This window comes from Odocoileus virginianus, chromosome 11 (assembly GCF_023699985.2).
Source record: "Odocoileus virginianus isolate 20LAN1187 ecotype Illinois chromosome 11, Ovbor_1.2, whole genome shotgun sequence".
NCBI classification, from domain to species: Eukaryota; Metazoa; Chordata; class Mammalia; order Artiodactyla; family Cervidae; genus Odocoileus; species Odocoileus virginianus.
Window position 1 is genome coordinate 32,328,030 of NC_069684.1, and position 26,742 is coordinate 32,354,771.

At 55.1% G+C, this 26,742-nt stretch overlaps 1 protein-coding gene across 3 annotated transcripts in view; it reads right to left on the reverse strand.

Moving 5' to 3' along the window:
* ACOT7 (acyl-CoA thioesterase 7) overlaps positions 1 to 26,742 on the reverse strand; it is a 99,129-nt gene that overhangs the window by 6,824 nt on the left and 65,563 nt on the right. For all 3 annotated transcript variants that reach the window (XM_070474199.1, XM_020904477.2, XM_020904476.2), the window contains exons 7-8: positions 15,307 to 15,423; positions 5,578 to 5,762 (exon numbers count right to left, since the gene is read on the reverse strand). In XM_070474199.1, coding sequence (XP_070330300.1) covers positions 5,578 to 5,762; positions 15,307 to 15,423 — 302 coding nt within the window. The remainder of the gene's footprint in view (positions 1 to 5,577; positions 5,763 to 15,306; positions 15,424 to 26,742) is intronic.

Here is a 26,742-nt window from a genome sequence, read left to right on the forward strand (position 1 = left end):
GTGAATGCCCATGTCCAAAACTGGCATCATGTGACTGCCCTGGCACAGGGTCCAGGTGGCTCCCTCTGTGAGGGGAGACCTCCCCCGACGCGGGTCTTCCAGGACCTCGGGGTCTGCAGCACCAACATCTGAACCAGAGAACAGAAACCAGCCTTGCCCCCGCTTTAACACAGGGTCCACTAGTTCTCACGTTTGGGGGGACTAAAGTCCTCCCACTCCCAGGTTGAAAAGTCACCCCTGGGAGGTGCTGGGACCAGTGTGGAAGCGGGTCCCAGGGAGCCACCCCTCCAACTCTGCCCTTCACCCCGACCCTTGAGGTCAGAGGGCACGGCCACAGGGAGGCCTTCAGAGGGAGCTGGCTGGCTCCACAGGCCACAATCGCCTTTAACAATCAGCCTGGAAGTACCGGCATCTGCTGGCGCGGTACAGCGGGCCCTCCCAGCATAAAATATTCATCAAGAAAAACTCCCACAGCCACGCTGCCTTCCGTGTCAGCCAGGCCCTGGGGACGGGAGCTAAAAATAGACGGGAGGAGAAGTGCTGACAATGGGGGTGGGGAGGGCTGAGCCCCCACGTGCCACACGTGGGCTCAGAGACAGACGACGCGATGTTGGTGGTTCCCCAGTGAGCGCTGCAGAAGCCAGGCTGGAGGCCGGGGACTCTGCCCACCCTCCCCCACCAGAGGCTATTTTTATCCACATCGGTGGCCCCAGGACACCTCAGTGAAGAATCAAAGACCATCTTTAATTAGCAAGGATAGCCTGCGTCTACATGCAGCCAGCCAGCGAGAAGCGGCCATCACCAGCACTGGCCCCGAAAACCTGGGAATTCAGTCTCCGTCCCATTCCCTTCATCAAGCAGGTGACTTCCTCTCGCCTGCCCACCCTCATCCCAGGTTCCTGGGTTTCTGGAAAGGGCGCAGGCAGCCCCCCAGGTGCAGAGACGGGCCCAGCCCAGGAAGGCCAGGGGCTCCTCTACAAAGGGCTCCATGATCACAAGCAGCTCTCCATGGAGACTAGACCCTGGGGGAGGCACTCTTCCCAGACTGCTGCTGGCACTGGTCTTCCCAGCAGGCTGAGTTCTGGGGTTCAGGCAGGGCAGAAGAGGCACCACAGTGCCTTCAATTGAGCCTAAAGCAGCCCCTGGGCGGGCACGCCACACAACCACCAATAGCCAGACTGCAGACCTTGCCAGGACACCCTGTCCACCTGCATCTACAACGGAAGGAGCCTTTTCAAAATGAAGATGGTGGATATCTTCAGATATCCTTGGTCTCAGGGCCATGTGAGGGGCCCTGCAGGCCCCACTCCTTCAGCCAACAGCAGAGGAAAGGGCCAGAAGGGAGGTCCTGGGCCAGGCCTGCCCTCCAGCAGCTCAGGGGGGCCACAGGTGGTCGCTGCCCCTCCTCTCCTGTGACCAGCCCCATCCCCAGCCCTCTCAGTTGCTGGCTCCTTTTGAGCTCCCCCTTCTACCAACTCCAGGTTGTTTCCAGGCAACAGGAGTCACAGGATGATGGGGGGAGGAGTAATAAGGCTTTATCCAGAGAGGGGAGAGAAGGTCATCGAAGGAGAAAATTATCTGGGAAACCATGGCAGGAGCTGACATCGTGATGACTGGAGGGAAGTGTCCTGGCAGAGGAACAGCCAGTGCAAAGGTCCTGAGGTTTGGGTTTCAATTGGGTGAACCTGTATGGTGACGGGCCCTGGATAGGGCCCTGAGGTTTGGCTGTGACGGAAAGAGGAAGTACGGGAACAATGGCGGCCGACTTGGCTGGACCCATCTGTGCCCAGGGCACTAAGGAGCTGCTGAACCATTGAGGTGGGAGAGGCAGCGAACATGATTCTGTTCTAACATTTGCTCAGACACAGTGCAGTCAGGGAGGTGGCAGCAGGAACAGGGCGGGTATGTGGCTTGGAGCTGAGGGGGGCTCGGAGCCAGGCCGAACACACCGGGAGGAGCGGGGTTCTGGGGGTGGAGGCTGGGAATGTTATGCTTGAGATGCCTGCTGAGACCCTGGGGAGGAAACAGAGGCAGCCTGGGGCCTGGGCCCACCCCCAACCAAGGGCAGGGTGCAGGCGGGCTCTCTCAGAGCCCGGGTGAGCTGGCCATGGGGTGGCTGTCTGAACACCGCAGAGTCCCTCACAGTTGAGTCATGCCAAAGCCAGGGAGAGGCCAGTGAGATTAAAGATGGAGAGCATCCTTGGATGGGGCTGCCCTGCTGGAGCCTGGAGGCGAGGGAGGCGGGAGGACAGAAGTCAAGGCCTCGCTTGTGTGTGGTGCAAATTCAGTAAATAGGACGGAGATGCTGGGGGTGGCCAGGCTGACAGGTGTCCCCAAGGGGCCCTGTGGCAACATGGACAGAGACAGGACAAGGGTCTGGACAGAACAAGGGTGAGCCTGCACTTGGGGCCGAGAGGGTCAAGGCTGGAGGTCAGGTCTGTGGGTAGAGGTCAAGGGAACACAGATCATCAACCAAGGGGCCAGGTGGGGTGGCAGCCATCCCGCTGCGCCATCAGGGTGGCGTGCAGGTGAGGTGAGCACCCCATCCTTGGGCTCAGGAAAGCCCATCAGGAATGCTGGGGGGAGGTCGGGGGGAGGCGAGGCTTTCCCAGGGAACCCACCACGACTGATGAGAGGTGGGGGGTGCTGTGGCTGAGGATCTGAGAGGGAGAGGCCAAGGCTGATGGACCCCTACCCCCGCCCCCCACAGGCCTGGTCACCAGGCAGCAGGGCCAGGGCTGTATGAGGGGAGGTGTCAGTCCAGAGCCCACCCGAGGACGGCACCCTCCCTGGCCACCCCTTCCTTCCTTCAATACGGCACAGCCCCCACCCTTCAAGGCCAGGTTCACCAGCCCTCCTCTCTGCAGCACCCCCTCCACCCCCCAACCTGCTTCACCCAGGAGGGGCCATGCGGAACGGGGAGGGAAAGGAGAGGGCCTGGTGGGCAGCCAAGGCTCCTCTGGCCATGTTAGGAGCCTTCATGAGGCCGGATGCCTCCCCCGCCAAACCAAAGTGCTGCCCCGTGGGCCTGTGAGGCCCCAGAGAGGAGGAGCAGGGTGGGGGGGCACATTAGCATCTCCAAGAGGTGGGACTCAGCTGCCACCAAGAAGTACCCCCCCAATGCAGGCCAGACAGCCATCCTCAGCCAGGGAAGAAGCATGAAGGACCTCCTGCAGTCCCATGAGGAAGTGAGCTTCAGCGCCATATGTTTACTGTGACAGAGGCTCTCAGTACACGCTCTTCTCCAGGAGGTGGGGATCTGCGTGGGGCACAGATGCGGCGGGGGCGGTGGCAGCCCTGGGAGGCGCTTCTGGAAGCAGGGCTCAGACTGCCAGGGGGCCCGAGTCGCTTGCCAGCCACTTCCACAAAAGCGCCAGGCGCTGGAGACCCTAACACACCCCCACCCCTGCCCAGGCTTCTGTGCTCTGCACAGCCCAGCCCAACCTCAGCCAGGGATTCCAGCTTCCTCCTGGCCCCCTAGTGGCAGACCCAGGGCCTGACTCAAGACCAACCAGGAGCAGCCTGAGCAGAGAGGCCTTCTCCACACCCAGGCTCCCATGGGCCAGCTGCGTGAACATCTACAAGTGACTCAGCCTTGCTGGGCTGAGGGGGTCCTCACCAGTGTAAGAGGGTAACGCGCAGGGAAGCCTGGCCCCCAGGGCCAGGCTGAGCTTGGCATCACTAAGAAATGTGTGAAGTTATAAAGCTCTCATTAGCCTCAAGGGAAATCTGGATGCATCATCATTCCTTCATTTGTTCATTCATTCCTTCCTCATTCGTCCAGTACACAATTACCGAGTGCCTCCCAGCCAGGCTTCCTCACCACTTGCCCCCCCACTCCCCAATCCTGGCCGCCTCTGCTCCCTAACTCCTGGGTTCTCTCAAGGCTAGCTCATGCCAAGTTGCTGGCATTTGAGCTTCTGGGACCTCCCAACATGGCCCTTACCCATTGGCTTTCCTGGGGGCTCCTGTTTAGCCCCCGGGCACCACTTCACAGCCCTCAGGTGGAAGCTGCCAGCCGAGCACACACCCTGCTCCTCTGAGGACCCACAATGCCTGTCTCTTGCTTCAGGCCTTGCACACAGCAGGATTCACGCACTTTCCAGAGAGCAGCCCCCTACATACTGAGACTTGCAGACCCAGTGACCCCCAGGGAGCACATGTGTTCTAGTCTTCGTGAGGCTCAGACAAGTGGGGGTGGGACAATCGGCAAGTGACCAGCATCACCAAATCGGGGGGCTGGTGCTTTGGAACAGGGCAAGGCAGGGACAAGGCCAGACCATGATGGGGATGCTGGATGGGGGTCAGTGAGGCTCCTCCAAGGAGGCAACACTGAGCTCAGCCTGGGGGGTGAGGACTGACCCCTGCAGGTGGCCTGGAACCTCTGTGGGAGCAGCAGGGCTCCAGGTGAGGCAGAAGCAGGCTGGGGTGGAGTAAGTGGCAGGGGCGGGGTGCACAGACCCTCAAGGCATGAGCCTTAGGACCACGCGTTTTATTCTAAATGAACCAGACTCCTGAAGTTTCAGCAGGGAAGTGACAAGATCTGCACTGCTGAGAACAAATCACCCCTGTGCTGGAGAAGAGTGTGTGTGTGTGTGTGCGCGCGTGTATAAGTGGGTGAGTGTGTAAAGGAGGGAGGGACCAGGAAGAGGTGCTGTCAGTGATCCCAGAGGGAGGGGGAGCCTCAGAAGACTCTGGTGAGGTGGGAGGGGGGTTCAGGATGGGAAACACATGTAAATCCATGGCTGATTCGTATCAATGTATGGCAAAAACCACTACATATCGTAAAGTAATTAGCCTCCAACTAATATAAATAAATGAAAAAAAAAAAAGACTCCTGTGATTGTGGCCTTGAGTGCTGGGGGTCCGCGGGTAACAAGAGCTGGGATGGGGGCTGGGGGGCGGTGCTGAGGCGGGTGGGAAGAGGGAGGGAAGTCCTTACATGCTCAGTGAATCCAACCGTCTCTTTTCCAAATTAAGAAAATGCTCATGACCCTCAGCCCCAGCAGCCCCAACAGCAGTCTCTGGGGTTGTGGAACCCAGGACAGTTCCAAGGGAACCCTGCTGGGGACTGAGGCTCTCCAGGATCTGTGCCTGGACTGGAGAACCAGGGTCTGCTTGTGGTGGTAGCTGCCCGCCTGCACCCAGTCTGGGAAAGGCCATGAGGCCCAGCCTCAAGGTGCGGGGTCTGGTTTGGCCCCATTGTGCAGGACTCAGGCCAGGGGCTCCTTGAGAGGACCCTGGGAGGGTCCTCTCCCCCTACCCCGCTCCAGCAATCGTACACAGCATCAGGACCCCCAGGGCAGCATGCTCATCCCTCGGCAAGGAGCTTGTAAGGGGCACCACCTCTCACACTGTCTGCCCAGCCCCTCCCCCGCGCCCCCAGGGATGGGCTGTCACATGTGACCTGCACCTCAGCCAAGGCCACTGGCCCCTCAGGAGTGGAGGGGGCCCCAGCAGCCCAGAACAGACTCTTGTGACTCGGTTTCTCCTGGAAGCCTGGTGAGTGCCCAGCAGGCTGGCCCAGCATGGGGGTCAGTCACTCCTAAGGACACACGGGCCAGAGGGGTCACTCACCACGAGCTGAGGCACAGGCAGAGACTTGCCCTCTGGGCTCAGGGACACGTAGGTGAAGAAGGCACTGGCGGCCCGGTAGCGCTTCACAAAGTTGTTCACCACGGGGTCGGCGTCCACCAAGACCTCAATCTCCATGGACTTATTGCTGGTGAAGGTCATGCGTCCAGAGATGGTGATGACACAGCCTGCGGAGCACAGACAGCAGGTCAGGGTGGCCAAACCAGGCCGGACAGGGAAGACGCTGCAGATGCTGGTGAGACAGCACAGACCACAGTCCTCACTGTGGATGTCACAGCGCCAGCACACGGGAGCCCAAGAAGGTTCACTTTCTGATTAGCAAGTGGGCCTCCTTCACTTACGGAAACATTCAGAGCCAAAGGGGTCCCGGTGGCCACCCAGGCAAGGGTCTCTACCCCCGAGGTGGCAGCGTCTGGGGAAGGGTGCCAGCCCCCCACGTGCTCTCAGGTCCCTTGGTGGGTTAAGGCTGAATCTGTGCTGACCACGCTCTGGCCTTACTTGTGGCCCTGGAGCTGCACGGCTGCCTCCCCCTGATCCCCCACCTGCTCTAAGGGCCACTGAAGAACCTTCCTCCACCCTCCCCAGTCCCTCCCAGCCAGCTCTAACATTCCGGATGCTGGTCTGACGGCAAGGTTGCGTGTACGGTCAGGCCAAGCCTTCACGCTGACCGCAGTCCTAAATCCCCCGGAGCCACCGTCTGCACTCCAGCCCATGTCTCCTTCCTACCTTCTGTCCAGGTGGGGCTGCGTTTCTCCTCCCCGCCAGTCTTGCCCATGGGACCAGCACTCTTCCCTGAGCCAAAGATCTGCCCTCCAAAGACTCCCCCATGGCCCTCTCTGTGGTCAGAGTCCCCGTATGCCCCCACCTCCCAACTCCAGCAGTTTTCCTCACAGACGGTTACACATTCCCATGATACTGTCCGGGGGGGGGGGTCCCCTGCTTTCCCCCCACCACCCCCCCAACCTCTCCGCACTCCCCACACCCTTGGGTCCTGAACACCTACCCTAGAGCATCTCTCCCAGTCACAGGCTCCCTGCACCTCTGGCCTTGGCCTTCTCTTCCTCTGACTTAATCACACGGAACCCAGTTTTTCTCCTATAAACAGACTTGAGGTGCCCCTCGGGGTAACTAGGGACTGGCATGAAACGAGCCAGGTGCTGAGGCTCCTGCCTGGTGGCAGCAGGCATGCAGTGCACTTATTACCACCACTGATGGTGCTTTGCACCCCAAGGCAGCACTGATGCTTAGGGCTTTCCTCTGACACGTGCCCAGGACCACCACCCCAAACCAGCCTGCTTCTGGGCCAGGCTCAAGGAAATTCCTGTCTAGATCAGACCAGTGCCGGCTGCAGTGACCTAACAGCTGAGAACCCCAACGTCCCAGCTCCACAGAGACAGCCCCACAACACATGTTTAGAGACCAGGACAGACAAGTCGGGGCAGCGGGTGATGGTTAGGGGTCAGCGTGTGGGCAGTCAGAAGCAGGAGCAGTTATTTGTGTTATAAAGTACAGATGCTCTGTGCCACACTCACCCCATATTCACAGGGAGCACTCCGTGTCGCACATGGCCACTTCTGGGGGAAAGGAAGGCCAACAAGTCAGCAACGAGCAAAGTGCCTAGGCCCACTCTGGGAACAACCCCCACGTGGCCCCCAGGGGCCGTCTCCAGGGGAGTCGGAAGGGGAGGTGGGCGTCCCTGAGGGATGTCCCAGCACCCCTACCCATCCCCATCAGCCTACCCCAGTGCCGCCGCCACACCCTCTCACCCATGATCAGACAGCGGCCTTGGGGGGGCCACGAGCTGAGGAAGCAGGCCCCTTCCTCAACAGGAAACTCACCGGAGCTCCCAGCCAAGGGGCAGGGATGCAGGGGCAATGAATGCAGAGCCTTTTAACAACTGTTTGTCCAAAGAACAAATGAAAACACACCCATGCCATATCTCCTGTGTAAGCCCCCCACCAACTGCATGGCTGATCATTTCGGGTAGAAATGTGAAGAAATTTTTCATCAAAACTGACTGCAGACAACGAAGCAGGCTGATGATGAATTTGAGACCCGAGGGGACACGGTCCTGAGAGCCACTCACGGTAGGAGACACAATGACTGCCTCCTGGAAGTCGGGAAAGATTCAGTACAGCCAACACCAGCCTCCACCTCTTGGAGACGGCAACACTCCTACCTCACGAGCCCCAGGCTTCACTCACCCCAGGCTGCCTCACACGGAGGTGCTTGAAAACGGGAAGCCAGACTCGGTAATTGAGGGGCAGGGACTGGATTTGAAACTGACAATAAGAGACCCCAGTGCAGCCAAGGGCCAACCTTCCCTGACCCTTGGCTGGGAAAATACACCCCACACAGCCCTGGGGTCTGCGGTCAGTCACTGGGGAAGGGGTCAGTCATGGAGGTCAGGGGCACCCCAGGGCAGCTGTGGCCACACCCATGGCTTGTCAGCTCGCAGGAGCCAGCAAGGCTCCCACCAGCCACTGCCACGTCGCCAGCTCCCCCCAGGACCTGAGAGCACGGAACGGTCAGTCCACAGAGGCGGAAGTCACCAGCAATGGGCCCAGCTTTGTGGAAACAGACATGCCTACTCTACAGACCACCCCCCAACACAGCCCCGCCCCATCCACCCTCTGCTCAGGCACCTCTTTCTGGAACAGAGCTCTTCTCTTTCCAGGCATCCAGCCCCAGGCACCTGCAGGTCTGCTCAGCTCCCTCACAGCCTGAGGGCCCCATGAGAGTGGGCGCCCCTCACCCCTGAACCAACACGTGGCCCTGTGTGGACAGCGGCCATGGAAGACTCCAGCCGGGTGGGGCCCCTCCTGCAGACGCTTCACCTCAGCTGCCACGGTGGCCGCCTCTGCCCAAGCAGCCCGGCAAGCCACGCTCCCTCCCTCCTCCCTGGGACCAGGGGCAGGGCCACCACCTCTAGGGGTGCTGGGCCGGCCTCAACCTCAGCCCAGGACAGTGGGGGCCTGTCTGGGTAGAGCACAACCCCAGCCTGAGTCCAGCTGGGCTCCTGTTCGCTTTGTCTCAGAAACTGCAAGGGCAGGTGTGACCTGCCACGTGCTCAAGGGTGCCCCATGGGGGGCAGTGAGACACACGTGGCCCTGGTAGAGTGGTCCAAAGGGCTGAGAGACTGCCTGGGGACTGTCCCACTAGCTCACACACCCAAACCCACCTGGACGACAGCACGTTTAAGAGTGGTGGAACACACTCAAGGGGAAAAACAGCATCTCCTGCAGGCGCTGGGTACCACGTGCCACCTTGGATGGGGTGGGATCCCAGGAAGTAAGGCCAGAAGGGACCAGCCAGTTCTCCTTCAAGCCACAGAAGCAGGAACAGATTAGCCCTAAAGCAGACAGACTGTCCCCATGAGGGGCAGGCTCTCCAGGTCTGGAACTGCCTGCCTGCGGCGCAGGCCTGCCAATCCCCCAGAATACGGTGACCTGCAGAGGAGCCCTGGGGCCCACGGGCGCTGGGGGTCCCACAGCCCTAGGTTTGACCTTGGGCAGGAGGCAAGGCTGGAGCCTGCTGTGCCTCAATTTCCTTGTCTGCAAACGGCTGTCTCTCTGGGAAGTCACTCCCACACAGTACGTGTGTGGATAGAAGCCCAGGACTGTCACGTCTGGGGGGGTCTGAGCGTCCTTCTCTCACAGCCCTTGGGGTGGGGGAAGTGTCTGAAAACCCAGGGGAGAGAGTGCCCACGGAACGCCCTGTGGTGTCTCGAGGGCGTGAGAAGCGTCCTTCTAACAAGGTAATAAGAAGTGACATTTAAAACAAATCGCTTCCTTCCTCTCTTTCTGCAGCAGGCACATTTGCATCGGGCAAGAAGCTGCTTCTGACGCTGTCACAATGAATCAAACGGGCGAGTGCACTGGGCAGGGAGCCTCAGCTCTTCAGCGGTGAAGACATGGGTGAACCCCTGCCCTTCCACCTGGGCCCCAGGACACGGACAGTTGTCTCGGATCTGAGGCTGAGGAGTGACTGCATTCATGGCTGGACCCACGGGGGCATCCCCAGCATAGGAGCCTGTCTGAGAGGTGAGGACTCAGCTGTGCTCACGGGGACCCCAGTTCCAGTGCAAACCCTCTGTGATGAGCCAGGAAGCTCGCTGCCTCCGCCTGTCATCCCTAACCCCCGAACCTCAGAGGGGCCCATACCCACTGCTGGGAGGCTGGTCACAGAGGGGGAGCACTTCCCATCCCACAAGAGCTGAGGAGCTCCATGCTCTCCTGGGGTTTCTGCTAGCATCCTATCCCAGGGCTCGCAGGGTGAGACCCAGGTGGGGAGAATGGCAGAGCTCAGAAGTGGGCTGGAGCCCCACCGCCTCTCTGTGTCAGCTGGAATTTAACACAAAAGGACCTCACAGTTGGGATGAGGTTAGAGATCTTGAGGTGGGACCTCAGCCTGCATCACCCAGGTAGGCCCAAGGTCATCTCAGCAGTCCTCACGAGAGGATGAGGGAGTCGTGACCACAGACGCAGGGTCAGGGAGATGCTGGGCCATGGCTGTAAGGGTGGACAATGGGCCACAAGCCAGCGAGTGCAGGCACCTCTAGAAGCCAGAAAAGGCAGGAAGCAGATTCTCTCCTAAAGCCTCAGGGAGGATCACAGGCCTGTTGACCAGGGAGTAGCACTTTCAATACTGACACTTTCATTACTGACATTGAATCATGGCAGCATGTGGCTACTGACTGTTGTGGAGACGCTGGGGGGCACGTGCGGGTAAACCAGACATAAGCAGATTTAGAGCTACTGGGAGCAGAGACTGAACTGTCTGCCTCTAACTGTCCGAATTTAGCAGGAAAAGGTGTCCCTGGGCCGAGACTATGAGGGGACACAGGCAGAGCCGGGCCTTCCTTGGGGCCAGACGCCAATGACTGCAGAACCCTCAGCCCTGTTTCAGTCTGGAGTCTCACATACGTGTGATGGGGGAACCATCACTCCTCTGGCAGTCCAGTGAGAGCATCTACAGTGGCTGGCGCTGCACCTGATCAGCATCGCCGCTGAGGCCGACGCCCCTGGGCCCTGGCAGAGGTCCCCATGCAGTTCAGGCCCGGAGGGTGGTGGGAGGGCACCAGGCATGGGTTCGAGAGCTCTGACCTTGGAGCCACTGTCCCCGCCTCCCCGCCTGGCTTCACCACGGACCCGCCCTTTGGCCATGGCACTTTCTTTAATCCCTTGACCAGCAGTTTCCAAATCAGAAAACGGGATAAACAGGGCTCCTGTCTCATTGGGGAGGACAATCGTACCCTCACCCATGTGAGGGGTAATTGTGTGAAGCATTCAGCCACGCCTGGCACTCAAAAGTGAGCAATGCACCGGAGTTAAACAGAAGAGGCACCCGCAGCAAGCCGAGCTGCAGGTCACAGCTGATATGTTTCTAAGTCACGGCAGGGCTGCCTCGAGGGGCCACCCAGGAGGGCCGCCAGCTCCCCCTGCACATGGTGCCTCTTCCAGGGCAGGTTTCAGACAGGGATTCGGAAAAGAAAGCAGAATATTAAAACATCACTCTTCCCAAGGCTACACTGCCAAGTACTGCAAACTTTGAGAAGAGCTCAGTGTCTAAGCTCCAAGGAGCTGGGGCAGCAAGTGTGCTTACGATAAGCATCTTCTAGAGACTTCGCTTCCCACCCTGAGAGTCTGAGGGGATCACTTCTCCACAAGAGCAGTGTAGGTAAGCTGTAGGTTTTCCTACCCAAGGCCTCCAAAACCACTAGTTGCCTCCAAAGGCAACTATTTTCCCTTTTGCACTTTTCTTAGCATTTCGGCATCTCAACAAAAAGTCAGAAATGGAGCAAGTGAAAGTAAGCTCAGGACTTTAGGCTTCACCACCTTGCCCCGACTGACGCTGGCAGCCCTGTTTTCAGGCGGGCGGTTGGGGTCCCCTGTGCCCTCCCCCAGCACTGACCTCACCTCGGTACCACTTTCTGAGGGGTCTCAGGTATGTGACACTGGACTCCCCCCCAGGCCCGACTCGTGGACAAAGTGCTCCTCCTCCACCTCAATGGCCTGGCTCGAGTTTGATTCTGTACACGACCGCCAAGACCCCCAAACCCGCCGACCTCAGGGGGAAGGGGGACGAACCCTGGAGGACTTTCAGTGCCCAGTGGAGGGGCTGGGCTGAACCCGGTGGGGTCACTGGTGTTAAAGACTGTGAACGTGGGCTGGAGGGAGGGCTGATGAGGGTATAAGAGGTGGGCCCTCTGTGGTCCAGGCGGCAGTGATGGCTCCAGGAATCTGGTTGGTGACATGACAGCAAACCTGCCACACCCTACGAGCGGGCACTGTCCCCACCCTGCAGGCTGCCCCCACTGTGTCAGAAGTGTGGGTGCCACCGAGCCCCCTCTCAGTACACACCCGCTGGGGCTGAAATTCAAAGTCGTCCTCTGAACTACTTCCGGGCGATGTTTTCATGCCACAAAGCTGCACATGGCTCCCTGACAGACACCCCCCAAGTGACCACTGAGGCCACAGTCGGGCCGGCGCCTGCTGACAGCACACCAACGCCCGCCCTCAGAGGAAGCAGCCTCCCCGGAGGCTGAACAGAGACACAGCTGAGCAGTTCCCGCCTCAACCTAAAGGCCTGGCCTCCTCTCCATTCCAGCTGTTGTTCAAATGAAATATGGTGAAACAGGGGAGTCAGAGAAAGTCACACCCCCTCTGCTAAGACCCCATCTATGGTCATCAGAATAATGGCCCCCAAAGGCGCACCTGGCCTCCATGACGGGGAGGGGATACACTGCTGACACCTGGAGCTCCCAGGCTGTGGTCACCGCTGCGCTGCCTGGGAACACTCACACGCCCTCTTGCTGCCCTGCCCTCCTGCCAGCAGAACTGGACACAGCCATGCAGCCCTCCCCTTCGCGGCAGCACCGGCTCCTGCCCTCTCGGCCGAGACCAAGGACCGGCAGCAGCTCACAATCTGCGCCCTGAGAGCCCCATGGGCTCACAGTCATCTCAGCAGATCTGCATCAGAAAATCGAAGCGGAACCATGGGGAATGTCAACACCACCCCTTCACCAAGTGTCCGACACTCTTCTGATGCCTGGCGCCAGGAACCCTGAACCCGCGGGGTCATCCAGGCGCGGCCGGCCTCACCCTGCGCATCCCCAGAAAGGAACGGACAGTGAGAGAGGACAAGGGGCCAGGGAGCAGCAGTTCCCCCGCGGCCTCTGCTCCTCCATGTTGAACACGACATGTGACAACTGTCTGAAGCGGCCAGGACTGAGACCTCATCAGCAGTGACTGGCCAGGCTCCTCCTCCTCAAGCCACAGCGAGGCAGGGAGTGAAGAAGTCGACAGCTTCACACGGGGACACTCCTTGGGAAAACAACAAATAAGGTGTGACACTGTCTAATGGCCCCGGGGACACTGCACTGAAACGGGCCAGACTCCATAACTGTGACTTCAGTGTGGCTCACATTCCTTTATACACAAAACAAGATTTGATCTGAGAAGAGAGAAACCGTCTCTCTGCTCCCTGAGGCTCCCCAGGCCGGGAGGCCCAGCTCTGGGGCCCCGGGCTGCACAGGCTCAAGGCCAAGGCTCTGATGCCGCAAGGGGTTTGTGGGGGTGTGGGGTGCAAAGGGCTCAACGTCGTGGGGGGCAGCCCACAGCACAGCCCTCACTCTCACTCCATCCACAGTGGAATGTTCCAACAGAAAAGCACGGCTTGTGAAAATGAAGATCCCTCTCACTGTGTTTTGGGCTTTTGTTTGGCCACGCCCTGAGGAATGTGGGATCTCAGTTCCCCGAGGAGGGAGTGAACCTATGCCCCCAGCAGTGGAAGTTCAGTCTTAACCGCTGGACCACCAGGGAAGTCCCCTTTTCTCTGTGTTTTGGAATAAAACTAACTTTTCAGAAACAAAGTCTTTTCTGCACCCACATTGCCCTGACATCTCCCAGGTTTCAATGCATCCCCAGGAAAAGTGCTCTCCTCCGGCCAGGGTTCACAGTGTTCCCTCAAAACGAACCAACCAAGCATCTCCTTGCCCAACGAGCATCTCCTTGACCTCCCCAACCTCCCTACTGAAACGTGATTCTGGTCACAAGAGGGATGGAGGGTGAAGAGCCAGGGGTGAGGAGGGGTGGGCTCCCTGTTTCCAACAAAGGCAGACTTCACTCTCTGGGGCCTTCCCCTCAGCGGTGAAAGACCTGGCTGATGGGCTGATCTGGAGGAACTGGCCACCTCTGGAGGACACCCAGCTGGCGGTTCTCAGAGTGCACTGGGGATACACTGAACAAGCATGAAACCACTGTGGGTTCTGACATCATGTTTAACAGGGACACTGTGATCACAGTGATTTATCCAGGGAGCAGTCAGTTCCAGAAAAGGAGGGTCCAGGACTTGTGGCCGGAGAGGACCCTTCCTCTCCCGAACATCCACAGCACCCACATATACAGCACCAAGGCCCTGGGAGGACCTGCCAAGATGGACAAGACCCACTCATTTTGGGAAAATTCTAAAAGGACTGTGGTCTGCATCTGACACAAATACCTACTAGTTGGGAAGGGGTTCTAAAAGCAGGGAGTCACAGACCACCCCTTCCCTCCCCTAAAGCACCCACCCCAGTCCAGCGCGGGTCAGATGATGTGCTCTCGACCAGGCCGGGAGAGGAGGTGCCCCTGCTTCAGGTTGCTCTGTCCCCAGTGGGCAGCACTTATTTGCCAAGCATGTCTGCAGGCGTGCGCGTGCAGCTGGGCTGGACCCCAGCTGGAGGGGGCCTCAGAGGCCTGGACCGCTGGCACTGCTCCGCCCAGCACTGCTCCCTGAGGCTGGGGGCGAGGAGTCAGCCCCCGTCTTCTCTCTGTCACCCCCACCTTCTCTCTGTCCCTCTCACTGCCTGGACCCCTGACCCCAGAGTGAAGTAAGGGCTGCTCTCCAGGGGCACACAGCCTCATCTCACAATAGACTGAAGGGACAGTCACTGTATGTCTTCAGACGAGCACGGAACCATTTCCGGGTGGGGCTGGGACTGGATCTCTGCTGGGAAAACCACCGTCTCTGTGCTGGATGGTGCAGATGGGCTGAAGGCTGGGGGCTTCCTGCTCTGACCTGGCCACTGCTGACAACACAGGAGATCCATCTCCACTCCCCCAGAGGTTACATGCCACCACCGTGCGGCGGCAGCAACTGTGTACGTGGGGTCTTCGCAGGGCTCTGTGTACCAGGCCCCTCAAGAGGGTAAGTTTACACTGCTCTTCAACAGGAAAGAGTGACAAGTGTTAGTCGCTAAGTCTTGTTCGACTCTTTGCAGATTGCAGCCTGCCAGGATCCTCTGTCTGTGAAGTTCTTCAGGCAAGAATACTGGCGTGGGTTGCCATGTCCTTCTCCAGGGGAACCTTCCCAAACCAGGGATTGAACTGGCGTCTCCTGTGTTGCAGGCAGATTCTTTACTGTCTGAGCCACCAAGGACGCCCCTTAATGAGATGGTTGGATGGCATCACCAACTCAATGGACATGAGTTTGAGCAAACTCCAGGAGACAGTGAAGGACAGGGAAGCCTGGCGTGCTGCAGTCCATAGCATCGCAAAAAGTCAGACACAACTTAGAGACTGAACAACATCACAATGGGATAAAGCCACAGGCCTTTATCGGCAAATGGGCAGAGACCAGGGCCCGGGGGAGCCAGGGTGAACCAAAAGCAAACTGTACACAGACCCAAGTAGCCAAGGCTGCCCCTCTCTGTCGGTGGAGTTCTGTTACCTTTTCGGATCTTGTCATGGAAGTTAATGGCATCCACGGAGGCCGTGACTATGTTGGTCTTGCAGTGACGTGCGGCCACGATCCCAGCCACCTCGTCCATGAGCTTCATGGTGACCCCTGCAGAGAAGGGCAGGCAGCAGGTTAGATGTGAAGGAGAGGAGCCCACTGCCCATCCTGGAAACAAGTCATGGGAACTGATGCCCCTGCTTCCACCAGTAGGGCTGAAGCTGACTAAAGTTCAAGCTGAAAACCGTGCTTCCTGGGAGCTTTGGAAGACGACCTCAGCTGAGGGTCTAGGCCACTGACAAAGTGATGACCCTGCTCCTAATCTCTACAGGTGTCCTATCCTGTCAGGAAAGCTTCGTCACGCCCTCTTCTGGGATGGCCGCCATCAGAAAGCCAGATGACAAGAGCTGGAGGGAAGGTGGAGAATCAACCCTCTACATGGCTGGTGGGGATGGAAATCATGCAGCCATTTTGGAAACAGCTGGGAGGTTCTCAAAAGGCTGGACACAGAGTTGGCACATGACCCAGCAATTCCACTCTTAGGTGTGCACCCAAGAGAAAGAAAAACATCCATTCACACAAAAACTTGTACACATATCTCATGAGGGCCTTACTCATAATACACCAGAGCAGAGAAACACAGATGTGTATCCACAGCTAAAAGGACAAAGACAACGTAGTGTATCTGCACAGTGGAATATTGTTGTTTAGTTGCTAGCTTGGGTCCAACTCTTTTGTGACACCATGAACAACAGGTTCCTCCTCTGTCCACGGGATTTCACAGGCAAGAATACTGGAGTGGGTTGCCATTTCCTTCTCCAGTTGATCTTCCCAGACCAAGGATTGAACTCAAGTCTTCTGCATTGGCAGGTAGATTCTTTACCACTGTGCCACGTGGGAAGCCCCACAATGGAATATTACTTAGTGATAAAAAGAAACAAAGTACTGACAACAGGAGACAACATGGATGAAACTTAACATGATGCTGAGTAAAAGAAGTCAAATACAAAAGACCACATATTAGAGGATTCCATTCATATGAAATATCCAGAATATGAAAGTCCATAGAGACAGAAAGCAGACTAAAGGTTGCCTGGGCACAGGGAGTTCAGGAGAAGTGGGGACTGGCTCCTAATGTGGGTAAGAGGTCTCTCCTTGGGGTGATGCAAGTGTTCTACAATTGCTTGTGGTGATGGCTGTGTGACGCTGTGAATACACTAGAGAAAAATCAATGACCTGTAACGGATAAGCTGTATAGTACACTAATTACATCTCAATAAAGCTGTTATGTAAGAAAACAAGGGAGATCACACTAGTCCATCCTAAAGGAGATCAACTCTGAATATTAATGGGAACGGCTGATGCTGAAGCTGAAGCTCCAATACCTTGTTCACGTGATGTGAAGAGCTGACTTACTGGAAAAGACCCTGATGCCGGGAAAGATTGAAGGCAGGAGGAGAAGGGGGCTACAGAGGATGAGATGGTTGGATGGCATCACCGACTCAATGGACTTGAGTTTGAGCAAGCTCCGGGAGACGGTGAAGAACAGGGAAGTCTGGAGTCCTGCAGTCCCTGGGGTCGCAGAGTCGGACACGACTTAGAGAATGAACAACAACAATATGCTTTTTCCCTGCGACTAAGACAAGACTGTGGAAAAGAGAGTTCAAGGTCATGATGAGAGGTGGGGGTGACATTAGTGTGTGCAAAGTAGGGGGTCCTGCACCCAGAGTTCCCAGGTTACCTGGTGGTGTCACCAGGGGAGGGAAGACTTGGAGGTTGGACAAAAAGAATTTATGTTGGAATTAATGCTTAGAACATAGAAAGTACCTACAATTAATTCCTTACTTATTCATCCTAAAAAGCAGAAGCTGTTAAGAGCAGACTATATGGAATAAGTAACAGTCAGCTCCTTCAACCAGCATTTTGCCCCATTTATCCAAAATGTGGGTAGAGGTTCCACAAGGGATTTCACTGTTACTAAAAATACTGCAGAATCTAGTGTGTGTGGCCGGGATGGGCCCCAAGCCCAGGGCACACGAGCTGAGTGGGAGAGGGGGAACGTGAGCAGCTGGTTGAGCTCCTGATGCCAGAACCCCCACCAGCCCAGACCACAGCATCACGTGACCTGGAAGCTGGCACAGCGTGGGGACACGCCTTATTGTCCCCCTGTCCTGACCAATTCCAAACCTGACACGCAGAACTCAGAAAGGACTGCCAACTGAGTGATCAAGGACCAAAAGAACTCTGATTGACCCAAGAAGGCAGCTCTGACAGCGAGTCCCCGGCCCACGCCTGTGTAACAACCATAGTCAGCTCAGGTGAGGCCGGGGAGAGCATGCTCATCTCATCCACAGAAAGCCAGGCGCAAGCTGCTCAGGAGCATGTCTGATTAAATCCACATCATTTAAAACTAGCGTACTATCTGAACAGACAGCCCCCTGCCCACCCCCAGCAGCCAGCACACAAATCTGGGCTGGGAGACCTGGGAGAGAACTGGATCTGGCCGCAGCTCTGACAAGAAACAATGGTGTTTATAGCACTGACCCCTGGACTGAGCCCATGGCCTCCTGGTGCCCAGGTCAGGAGCAAGCATGACCTCACCATGCAAGTCTATTGTCAGATGATGCCCCAATTTGGGGTTTATCCCAGGTCCTGGGACAGTGATACATGGGCAGCTGGTGACCAGAAAGAGGAGGAACCCCAGCCTCAAGGGACGAGAGGTCTGCTCCACATGGCCCCCACCTGGACCATCCCCATCCACCTCCGTTACCTCTGCCTCCCGGGACCACGGTGGGGTCATTGAAAAGTGACAGCAGGTAGATTTTAGCATTCAGGACACAGAAAAACTTTTGGGGAAGAACTTGGACGTGTGCAGAGCTCAGTGGTTGGCTTTACACAGGCAGGACTCCCAGCCCCCGCAGTGTGTGTGTGGGAAGTGCAAGGTCAGAGCTAGAAGCAGAAACCTGTGCCCATGGTTCCCACAGCCCCGAGTCTGTTCTCATAAATGCAATGGAGAAGCGTGAAGCAAAATCAGGCCCTCTGGGGTCCTGTGTGCAAAGTGGACTCTGGGGGCTACTCAGAGAGAAGGGGATTGATCTCATAAAACTGAGATTACAGGTACCTCGGGGATACTGTGAGCTCAGTTCCAGACCCCTGCAATAAAGGGAATTTAGAAACAGCTGGGTCAAATGAATTTTTTGGTTCCCCAGTGCATATAAAAGCTATGTTTCTACTGCACTATAGTCAATATTGAGTATGCAATAGCATTATGTCTAAAAAAGCAATGTACACATCTTAACTGAGAAGAATCTATCGCTAAAAGAAGCCGTCGGGTCCTTCAGCGAGTCATATCTTTGTGACAGCAATGACGGAGATCACTGATCATGGATCCCCGCTACAAACATGATAATGATCAAGTCTGAAATACTGGGAGAATTTCCAAAACATGACACAGAGACATGAAGGGAGCAGATGCTGTTGCAAAAATGGCACCAACGGACTTGCTCCATGCAGAGCTGCCATGAACCTTCAATTTGTTTAAAAAAAAAAACTTTGAAGTGCAATCAAGTGAAACTCAGTAAAAGGAGGTCTGCCTGTATAATAATAAACACTGACTACGAGCTGTCTTCCCTCTTCTGGGTGAGCCCTGGACCGGTCGCTGCGTGGGTCTGGTCTGAGATATTCTTGTTCTCCCTGCTAAGAGAAAATGGCCCTTGAAGAAATAAGACAGTAAAACCCACATAATCTCAGTCCTTTATGATGTCTATAAAGAAGGACTGTCACCACAAAACACCCTTATCGATGACTGCAGACAAGATATATTACAATCAATGTGTCCACTGAGAAAAGTAAATTTTGTTTAAAAATAAAAACGGGGACTTCCCTGGTGGTCCAGGGGCTAAGACTCTGAGCTCCCAAAGCAAGGGGCCCGGGTTTGATCCCTAGGCAGGGAACCACATGCTGCAGCTAAGACGCAGCACAGCTAAATTAATTAATCTTAAAATAAAAATAAAAAACAACCCAGGAACCCAGTCACCCGGTTTGTAACTGTCCTTCCTCCCACTGCTGTCCTATCAGGGGAAGCCACCATCTCCCCTTCACTTTTTTTAATACTTCAATTAAAAATATCAAGCATCAGAGTTTTCTCAAAACTGCCTCTTTCTAAGTTTCCACTAAAAAACTGCACCAATCCCTTCCCAGTTAGGTACAACAGGTGCCGCTGACAATGGGAGGAGGACTTGGCAAGTTAGTCTGTTGTTCACTGTCCTGGTTGCCCGAGATGCGTCATTTAAAAGATGACAACAAAACTGTAGGACTGGTTGGCCTTGGGTTCTGCATTCATTTCAGGAATTATGGGAAGGGAAAAAATAAGACCTGCTTGGCCACTAACATACAGATAAACATCGGGTACCAGAGATATTTTTGAATCTAACATTTAACTGCTTACAGGTTGTTTTTTCCTTTTCCTTTTTTTAAAAAAGTATTGACAACACGTTGACTAGCTTAAAAATAGAGGCTTAATTTTCTTTTCCTGGACCCGCCGGGCTGACTGGGTCGCGCCTGCTGCAAACCAAAGCAGCCACTAGCGGCTCTCAGCTCAGTGCCACTGCCTCTGCCCGCACTGTGGGTGGCGATTTGCAATGCCCCCATTTCTATATTTAATCCTGGCTGACAAGAGTGTGGGCGCCGGCCTCCTATATTAAGAAAACGATAGTAAGTTCATCTTATTTTAACTAGCCCACCCTTTGGAAATTATAAGGGGAGTTATTTTAAGAGCCAGCTGAGCGACAGCCTCCGGAGACCGTCTGGCTTCTCCCTGCCAGGTTTCTTTATTTTTTATTTATTTTTTAAATTCATCAATATTTTTTCGGCCACACTGCAACGTTTGTGCGATCTTAGTTCCTTTGACCAGGGATTGAAGTGGTAACCCCCACAGTAGGAACACAGAGTCCTAACCACTGGACAAGCAGGGAAGTCCTCCCCACACTCCCCTGCCCCGCCCTCCCCACTCCCGATTTCAAATGTACCTGCAGGTCTCTGACACCAAGGACAGAGGAGTATTAACGAAGGTATCTAATAAAGATTGTATTGGGGGGTTAAACAATGCACAGTGTAGTGAAGACGACTCATTTCTAACAACAAAATGTCAAAGGGGACATCTGGCTCCCACTTGCCCCAGGCATTGCAGACGCGGGGCCAGGGAGAAGGGCTGCCTGGCCACGAGGCCAGGTCTCACTGCTCACATTCTGTATCAAGGAGCTGGAGAAGGTCACAGTCAAGTGTGCTCACTGCTGCTTGAGAATCGAAGCCTTCCCTGTTCTAATCAGGCAACAGGAGAAGCAGGGCAGGCAGATTCCTGTTCCAAATGCCATGGAGAGCAGGGAACGGGGGCAGTGGTTATACACAAGCCCCCCACCCCGCTGACCCCTCCCCAAGGGAGGTGGCCACCTTGCAGAAGTTTACACAAGACCCAGAATCATCCCCATGGGTGTCAGTTTCCTCTTGGGTATCTGGGCTGTAGTCTTAGGATGAGGACCAACAATGGAGAATTCACATTCCTGATGTGGAACAGGAAGGACACTGACAGGGGTGTGCCCCCAATGATCACGGCCAAAGAGAAAGCAAAAGCTGCTAACAGGTGACCAAAACCAAAAGTCCATTCGCAGAGAAGGACATGCTCAGGCTACACGGCTGACCAGGTTTCTCAAGCTAGATGCTCTGCATTTTGATAACAGGAGGGACCGGAGCCACCCTGTGTCCAAGGCGTGGGAGCAGCCTGCAGGCAGGTGTGGGCAGAGGAAAGCCGTCTGTGATGGGCATCACTGCATCCTCTGACCAGTGAGCAGAAGCCTCCTGGCCAGCCCAGAAGAGGTTGGTTCACAGCAGCTGGGGCATCAGGGCTGTGACCAGACCCCAGCTCCCACCCCATCATCTGATGACAGGGAGCCTTAGCAGCAGATGATGGTGCTAAGAAACAGAGACTCTTAGAAAGTGAGAACCGGAAGGCAGGGGGCTGTTGCTGAGGCAATCGTCAGCTGCATGATGGAGAAACAGTGGCCCAAACCAGCCTTTGCCCCCTCATCTCTTGACCCCAGGAGACCAGAAGTTCCTCAAAAGGAGGAAACACGCTTTCTCGCCTACTTGCTTCCTCCCCAGCCACGGATCTGACGCCCTGTCCACCACGAGGGAGGAGCTCCAATGAAACGAGGTCACAGGTGACCAAAAACTGGAGAAACTGGAGAGGAGCATCTGGGCTGCATCCTGTACTCTTCAGTGAAATTAGTCCTCCCCCCGGTGCACAGGACGCCTTTTCACAACCACCCAGCAACACTCAGTAGATGCCGTCTATGCAGGAGCCTCCCCCACAAACCCCACGCCTCGTCTCCCAGGCCTCCTTCACCTGGGCCCCTCTCTGCTGTGCACCCCACCTCCCCAGGGCTGGCGTGGTGGGTCTTCATGGCAGGAAAGCGGGATCGGCAAGCGGGCAGGTCGTGGTATGGGCTCTTACACCAGGTGGACAGGAAAGGCCTATTCTCTTATTCCAGAGACCTGAAGACAAAGACAGGCCTCCAGACAGCTGTCCATGGGGCCTGAGCAGACCCAGCTCAATCTGCCTTCAGCTCCGAGTAAACCGGTCAGGGAACTCGAACCAGATGTGAGGCCATTTCCCAGGAAACATACAGACCCGGAGGTGACAGTGGAAGCGGTAAGAACTGACTCTGATGTTTGAAGTTGGAGCCCAAAGGTCTCGCTGACAGGTGACACAGAGAGCCTTTGAGACAGGCTGAGTCACAGAGGCCACAGGAATCCTGGCTCCACAACCAGAAGATGATCTGGTTGCCACCACAGAGGTAAAGCTGGGAGGAACCCAGGACTCGTGTCTGATACTCTGTGCCAACCGTCCCAGGCTGGTCCTGAAGAGGCAGCTGGAGTCAGGGGTGGGCTGGGGGTACGCGGCCAGAGCCACCGGCCCAGGCTGGGATGGGGCCTGGGTCCCCGAAGCCGGCAGGAAAGGAAGACAGGCAGGAAGGCGGGACAGCACAGGGGCTGCAGGCGTGGCGGTGGCGAAGGAAGCAGGGGAAGGCGACCCTGGGCCTTAGGCAGGGGAAGCCGGATGAACAGTGAGGGCCAGACCAGCCCGCCAGCTTTGGCAGGAGGCTCCAGGGAGGACAAGAGAGGGACCGGGCTGGAGGGATGGAAAGCAAACGCTCCAAGGTGTGGAGCAGGAAGTACCAGCGCCTGCTGGGTCAGGCAGATGGGGGCGGGTTCCCTGCAGGAGCCACCACAGGGGCAATGAAGCACAGGGCGGAGCCTGTCCTCAGAGTGGGCCCAACCCGGCAGTTTTGAGGATGTGGGAGCCACGTGCTGGAGTTACCGCCCGTGTTTCAAACAGAGGAAAGCTGCTAATCGCCCAGGACACAGCCACCTGCAGCTGTCAACTCAAACTGTTTCCAAAAGATGTCTTCCATTCACTCAGAGGACGTTCACTGAGCTCCTTTTCCAAGAGCACCACGGGAGAGAGGCCAGGCAGGGTAGGAAGATGGGGTGCCAGGAGGCGAGTGCCTGAGAAAACCACAGTCATCACAGGAGGCAGAAAGCGGGGAGCTGTCCAGCCAGGACGAGAGGGGGTTTGAGGGAGAACAAACACAGGTGTGTGTATGACTGGGCTGCTCTGCGTTCACCTGAAACTGTCACAACATTGTTAACTGGCTATATCCAATATAAAATACACTAAAAAGAGAGGAGGCATTGGGGCTGTGGCGGGTGAAGCGGCAAGGGTGCATCTGCCTGCGGGGGAGGCACTCAGGACGCTCCAGGAAGACAGTGTGGGCCTGGGCGGGTGAATGCGGCCAGGTGGGAAGGCCAGGCTGGACATCAAGGCAAGAGAACAAGGGGCACGTCAAGGGGAAGGGAGTCAGAGGTGAGCGCATGGAGCTGAGAGCCGCAGGGCCCAGGCTGAGGGCCCCCACCTCCGGGGTCTTCCCTCTCTGATTTGCCCCCACGGCCAGACAGGTCTCAGAAAAGCCCAGCGGCCTAGGCTTCCTTTCACGTCGGGCCAGTTGTGGTGGCAACACCCCTCTCGGGCTCGGAGAGCCATGTGGAAAACAGCCGACAAAGGGCCAGGCAAGGCGGGTCCCCAGGAGAGAAATCACGGCAAAGGACATTCAGGAACCAACACGGGAGAAGGAGCAAGACCTTTAAGAAGATGAATCCGAGACAAAGGCACAAAACCACCCCTGCTTTTCATCAAATATGAAAAAGTCATGTGTCATGATAGAGTTAAAAATCCACCAACACAAAGCATGCCGCAGAAAACAAACAGATCTGCAAACCAAAACAAGAAAAATCAGTTTTTCTATTTCAGGCAAGCTTTTCTATAATTATTACTATTATTCATTTTGTATGCTGCCACGTTCCTGCATTTTTAATTATTTGAGTTATTTTTATCACCGAATCTCCTGGGCTCTCCAGGTATGTCACTGTGCCATCTGCAAAGCCACAGAGCATTGCATCTTTTCTGCCAGTTCTTGTGACTTTGCTTTCTTTCCTGTCTTACTGTGGTGCCTAAAATCTCTGAAACAATGTTAACCTGCCTGACTCCTGACCTCAGGGGAAGATCCTCCAGGCTCCCCTCTGAATAAGATCTCGAATTAAGGCTTTAATCATGTTGGGGGAGTAAAATCAATTTCTACCCTGACTGTTTTTATCAAGGATGGGGTTTTGGATGAGTTTATAAAAAGGTCTTGAGTGTTGCAAGAACCTAAACACCCCACAGACAGCTGCCGGGTCACCCCTTTCAGCCAACCATGGGGGAGGGGGGAGCAGAGGGAGAACGGCCTCTCCTGGGCCAAGATCCCAGGACTTCCAAGTGGAGGACTCAGAAGGCAGAAGCCCAAAGCCTGGCCAGCGCTGCCGCAGAGGCCCTGAAAGTCAGCACCTGGAGAAGCAAGTGCTTCTTTCAGGCTGCTTTTCCTCGCAGCAAATAAGTGTCCTCCGTACCCAGCATTTCACTCCCCACATCTTTTCTATTCCCTTGACTGGTTATCAGAGGCCCCGCCCCTGCAGGTGATCTCCAGCCCTCCCCACTACATCTCATGCCAGCTCGGCGCTGCCCAGGTCTGTACTGTGTGTGTTTTCTAGGTGGCGGGGTAGGAGCCAGTCCTCAAGCGAAGATTACCCAATGTATGCAAACCAAAGAAAACAGGGCAGGAGAGGAGTTTCTCTAAGACACGTGTGCAGCACGGAATTACTGAAAAAAAGCGAAATTAGCATCCATCTCACTTTGCTGTTTTCTTCTGTGATTGGCATCCACTGAATTACATATAGTTTATGAAAGACTTTCATTCAAATGACTCAAACAGCATTCTTGGTGATGACATTCCCTCTATAGGAAAATACAGTAAGATCACTGTGCTCAGTGTTTTCTGCACGTTCACTCCCGGTGAGTTATGAGGCATCAGAAGAGAAGACTAGTTTTGGTAAAATTAGGAGGCACGATTTTTAAATCACGAACACAAAATCCCTACTAAAATAGGCACTAAATATTATAAAGCCATTGTAAACACTTCTTTAACGTGTATTTAAAAAAATGACTTTTAAAGGCAGCCACACAGGTTATATAAATGACAATAAAATGCCTTATATGTTTAAAAGATGCCAAAAATTCCCTTGCTGCCTGTGTATCATGGATGCCTCAAGCATGTTAAGAAAGATCGGACTGAAGAGTATAAACTTACTGCCAAAATCTGGATGAAATAAGCAAAAATTCTAGCACAGAGTTTCCCAAACTTCAAGTAGAACAGAGCTCTATGAGGCTTCCCTGATGGCTCAGTGGTAAAGAATCTGCCTACAGTGCAGGAGACTAAAGAGACGTGGGTTTGATCCTGGGGTTGGGAAGATCCCCTGGAGAAGGGAATGGCTACCCACTCCAGTATTCCTGCCTGGAGAATCCCACAGAGGAGCCTGGCAGGCTGCAGTCCGTGGGGTTGCACAAGAGTCAGACACAACTGAGTGCCTGAGCACACTATACACTACGAGTCTGAAAGACAGTTCTCAGCAGTTCCAGAAGCCCGGCTGTAGCGTTGGTGGTATAGTGATGAGCATAGCTGCCTTCCAGAAGCCCGGCTGTTGGATATAGGGGCTAGTGAAGAACAGAAAGCTGCTGAGGCAACAGCACCTCTCTAAGTAGAAAGACACCGATTGTCAGAACATTCACGGGCCTAGAATGTACCCTTTGCTATGAACTACAGCTTCCCTTGGGTAGGACTAAGTTCATCAGATCTAAGGACATTGTGGCCAGCGCTTAGTTCAAAGAGGAAAATTATCATGAAATTGGATAAAGAAATACACAAAAAGAGGATTAGTTAAAAAAAACAACAACAACAACAACTTGAAAAATACATCTCAAATCAGGGCCCATTCCTGATTGTGACAGGCCCAGGGCTTATCACCCCAAACTTTCCAACCCAAGCCTGACCTGTATCTCTTGTTTCCAGAACAAGCTTCTGCAAAGCATCTCTCTGACTTTGTGTGAAACCCCAGAGCCTACACAAAGAGTAAGACTGAGCCCTGCTCTGGAGGCGTCCCCTGGCAGAAGTATCAGTGTGATCCTGCATGGAGTAGCACTATTGGAATGGGGTTTTGAAGGATGAATAGGAGTTTTCACAGTGTAGAAGAAAGAAGAACTTGGCATTTCAGGCAATTGGAAATGAGTGCAAATGAATACCATGTGCAAGTGCCCATCACACCCGGGGGATGAGGAACTACTGGCATGCCAAGAGGAGTAGTGCCCAGACTCCCACCACCCACACAACTTCTGCTAACTGCCATACTGCTTCCCGACTTTTCCCCTTTTGTTTTTTCTTTATATCATCCTTTTTTTCTTTTTTAAAGTTTACTTTAATGTCATTTGAGATGATTATCTCCATTAAACTATGGATTATGACGTACCATTTATATTTTCCTTAAATCACAAAGAAAATAATCACACACTGTTAAAGTAGAAAGCATCCCTCTGTGAGACTGGAACTAAGTCCTCTTTTGTGCCAGCTGTGGTCCTCAAGCTGGGAGCTCCAAGGCCTGTGCTGTCTGAGGTGGAGTCTGATTAAAGGAAGAAATACATGCAAACACCAGAGGCAAGACCATGCTGAATTAACCCTTCTCTCTTGGTGGGTCACAATTGCACTCCCTGGTGCCCTCACTGTTCCCCCAAAGGCCCTGCCCTGACCCACGGGCAGCCATTAGACGTCTCGTGGCTGTAAGCTCCCAGTGTTGCGTGTGACCCTCTGTTAGGACAGCTACCCATCTGACTTTCATTTACCAGTTTTAAAAACAGGCGCCGACAGTATTTCGGTAATTTATTATGCAACTTCTTAAAAGTTGAAATTCATACTTCATTAAACACAAGAGCCTAAATTGGGTCAGATGCCA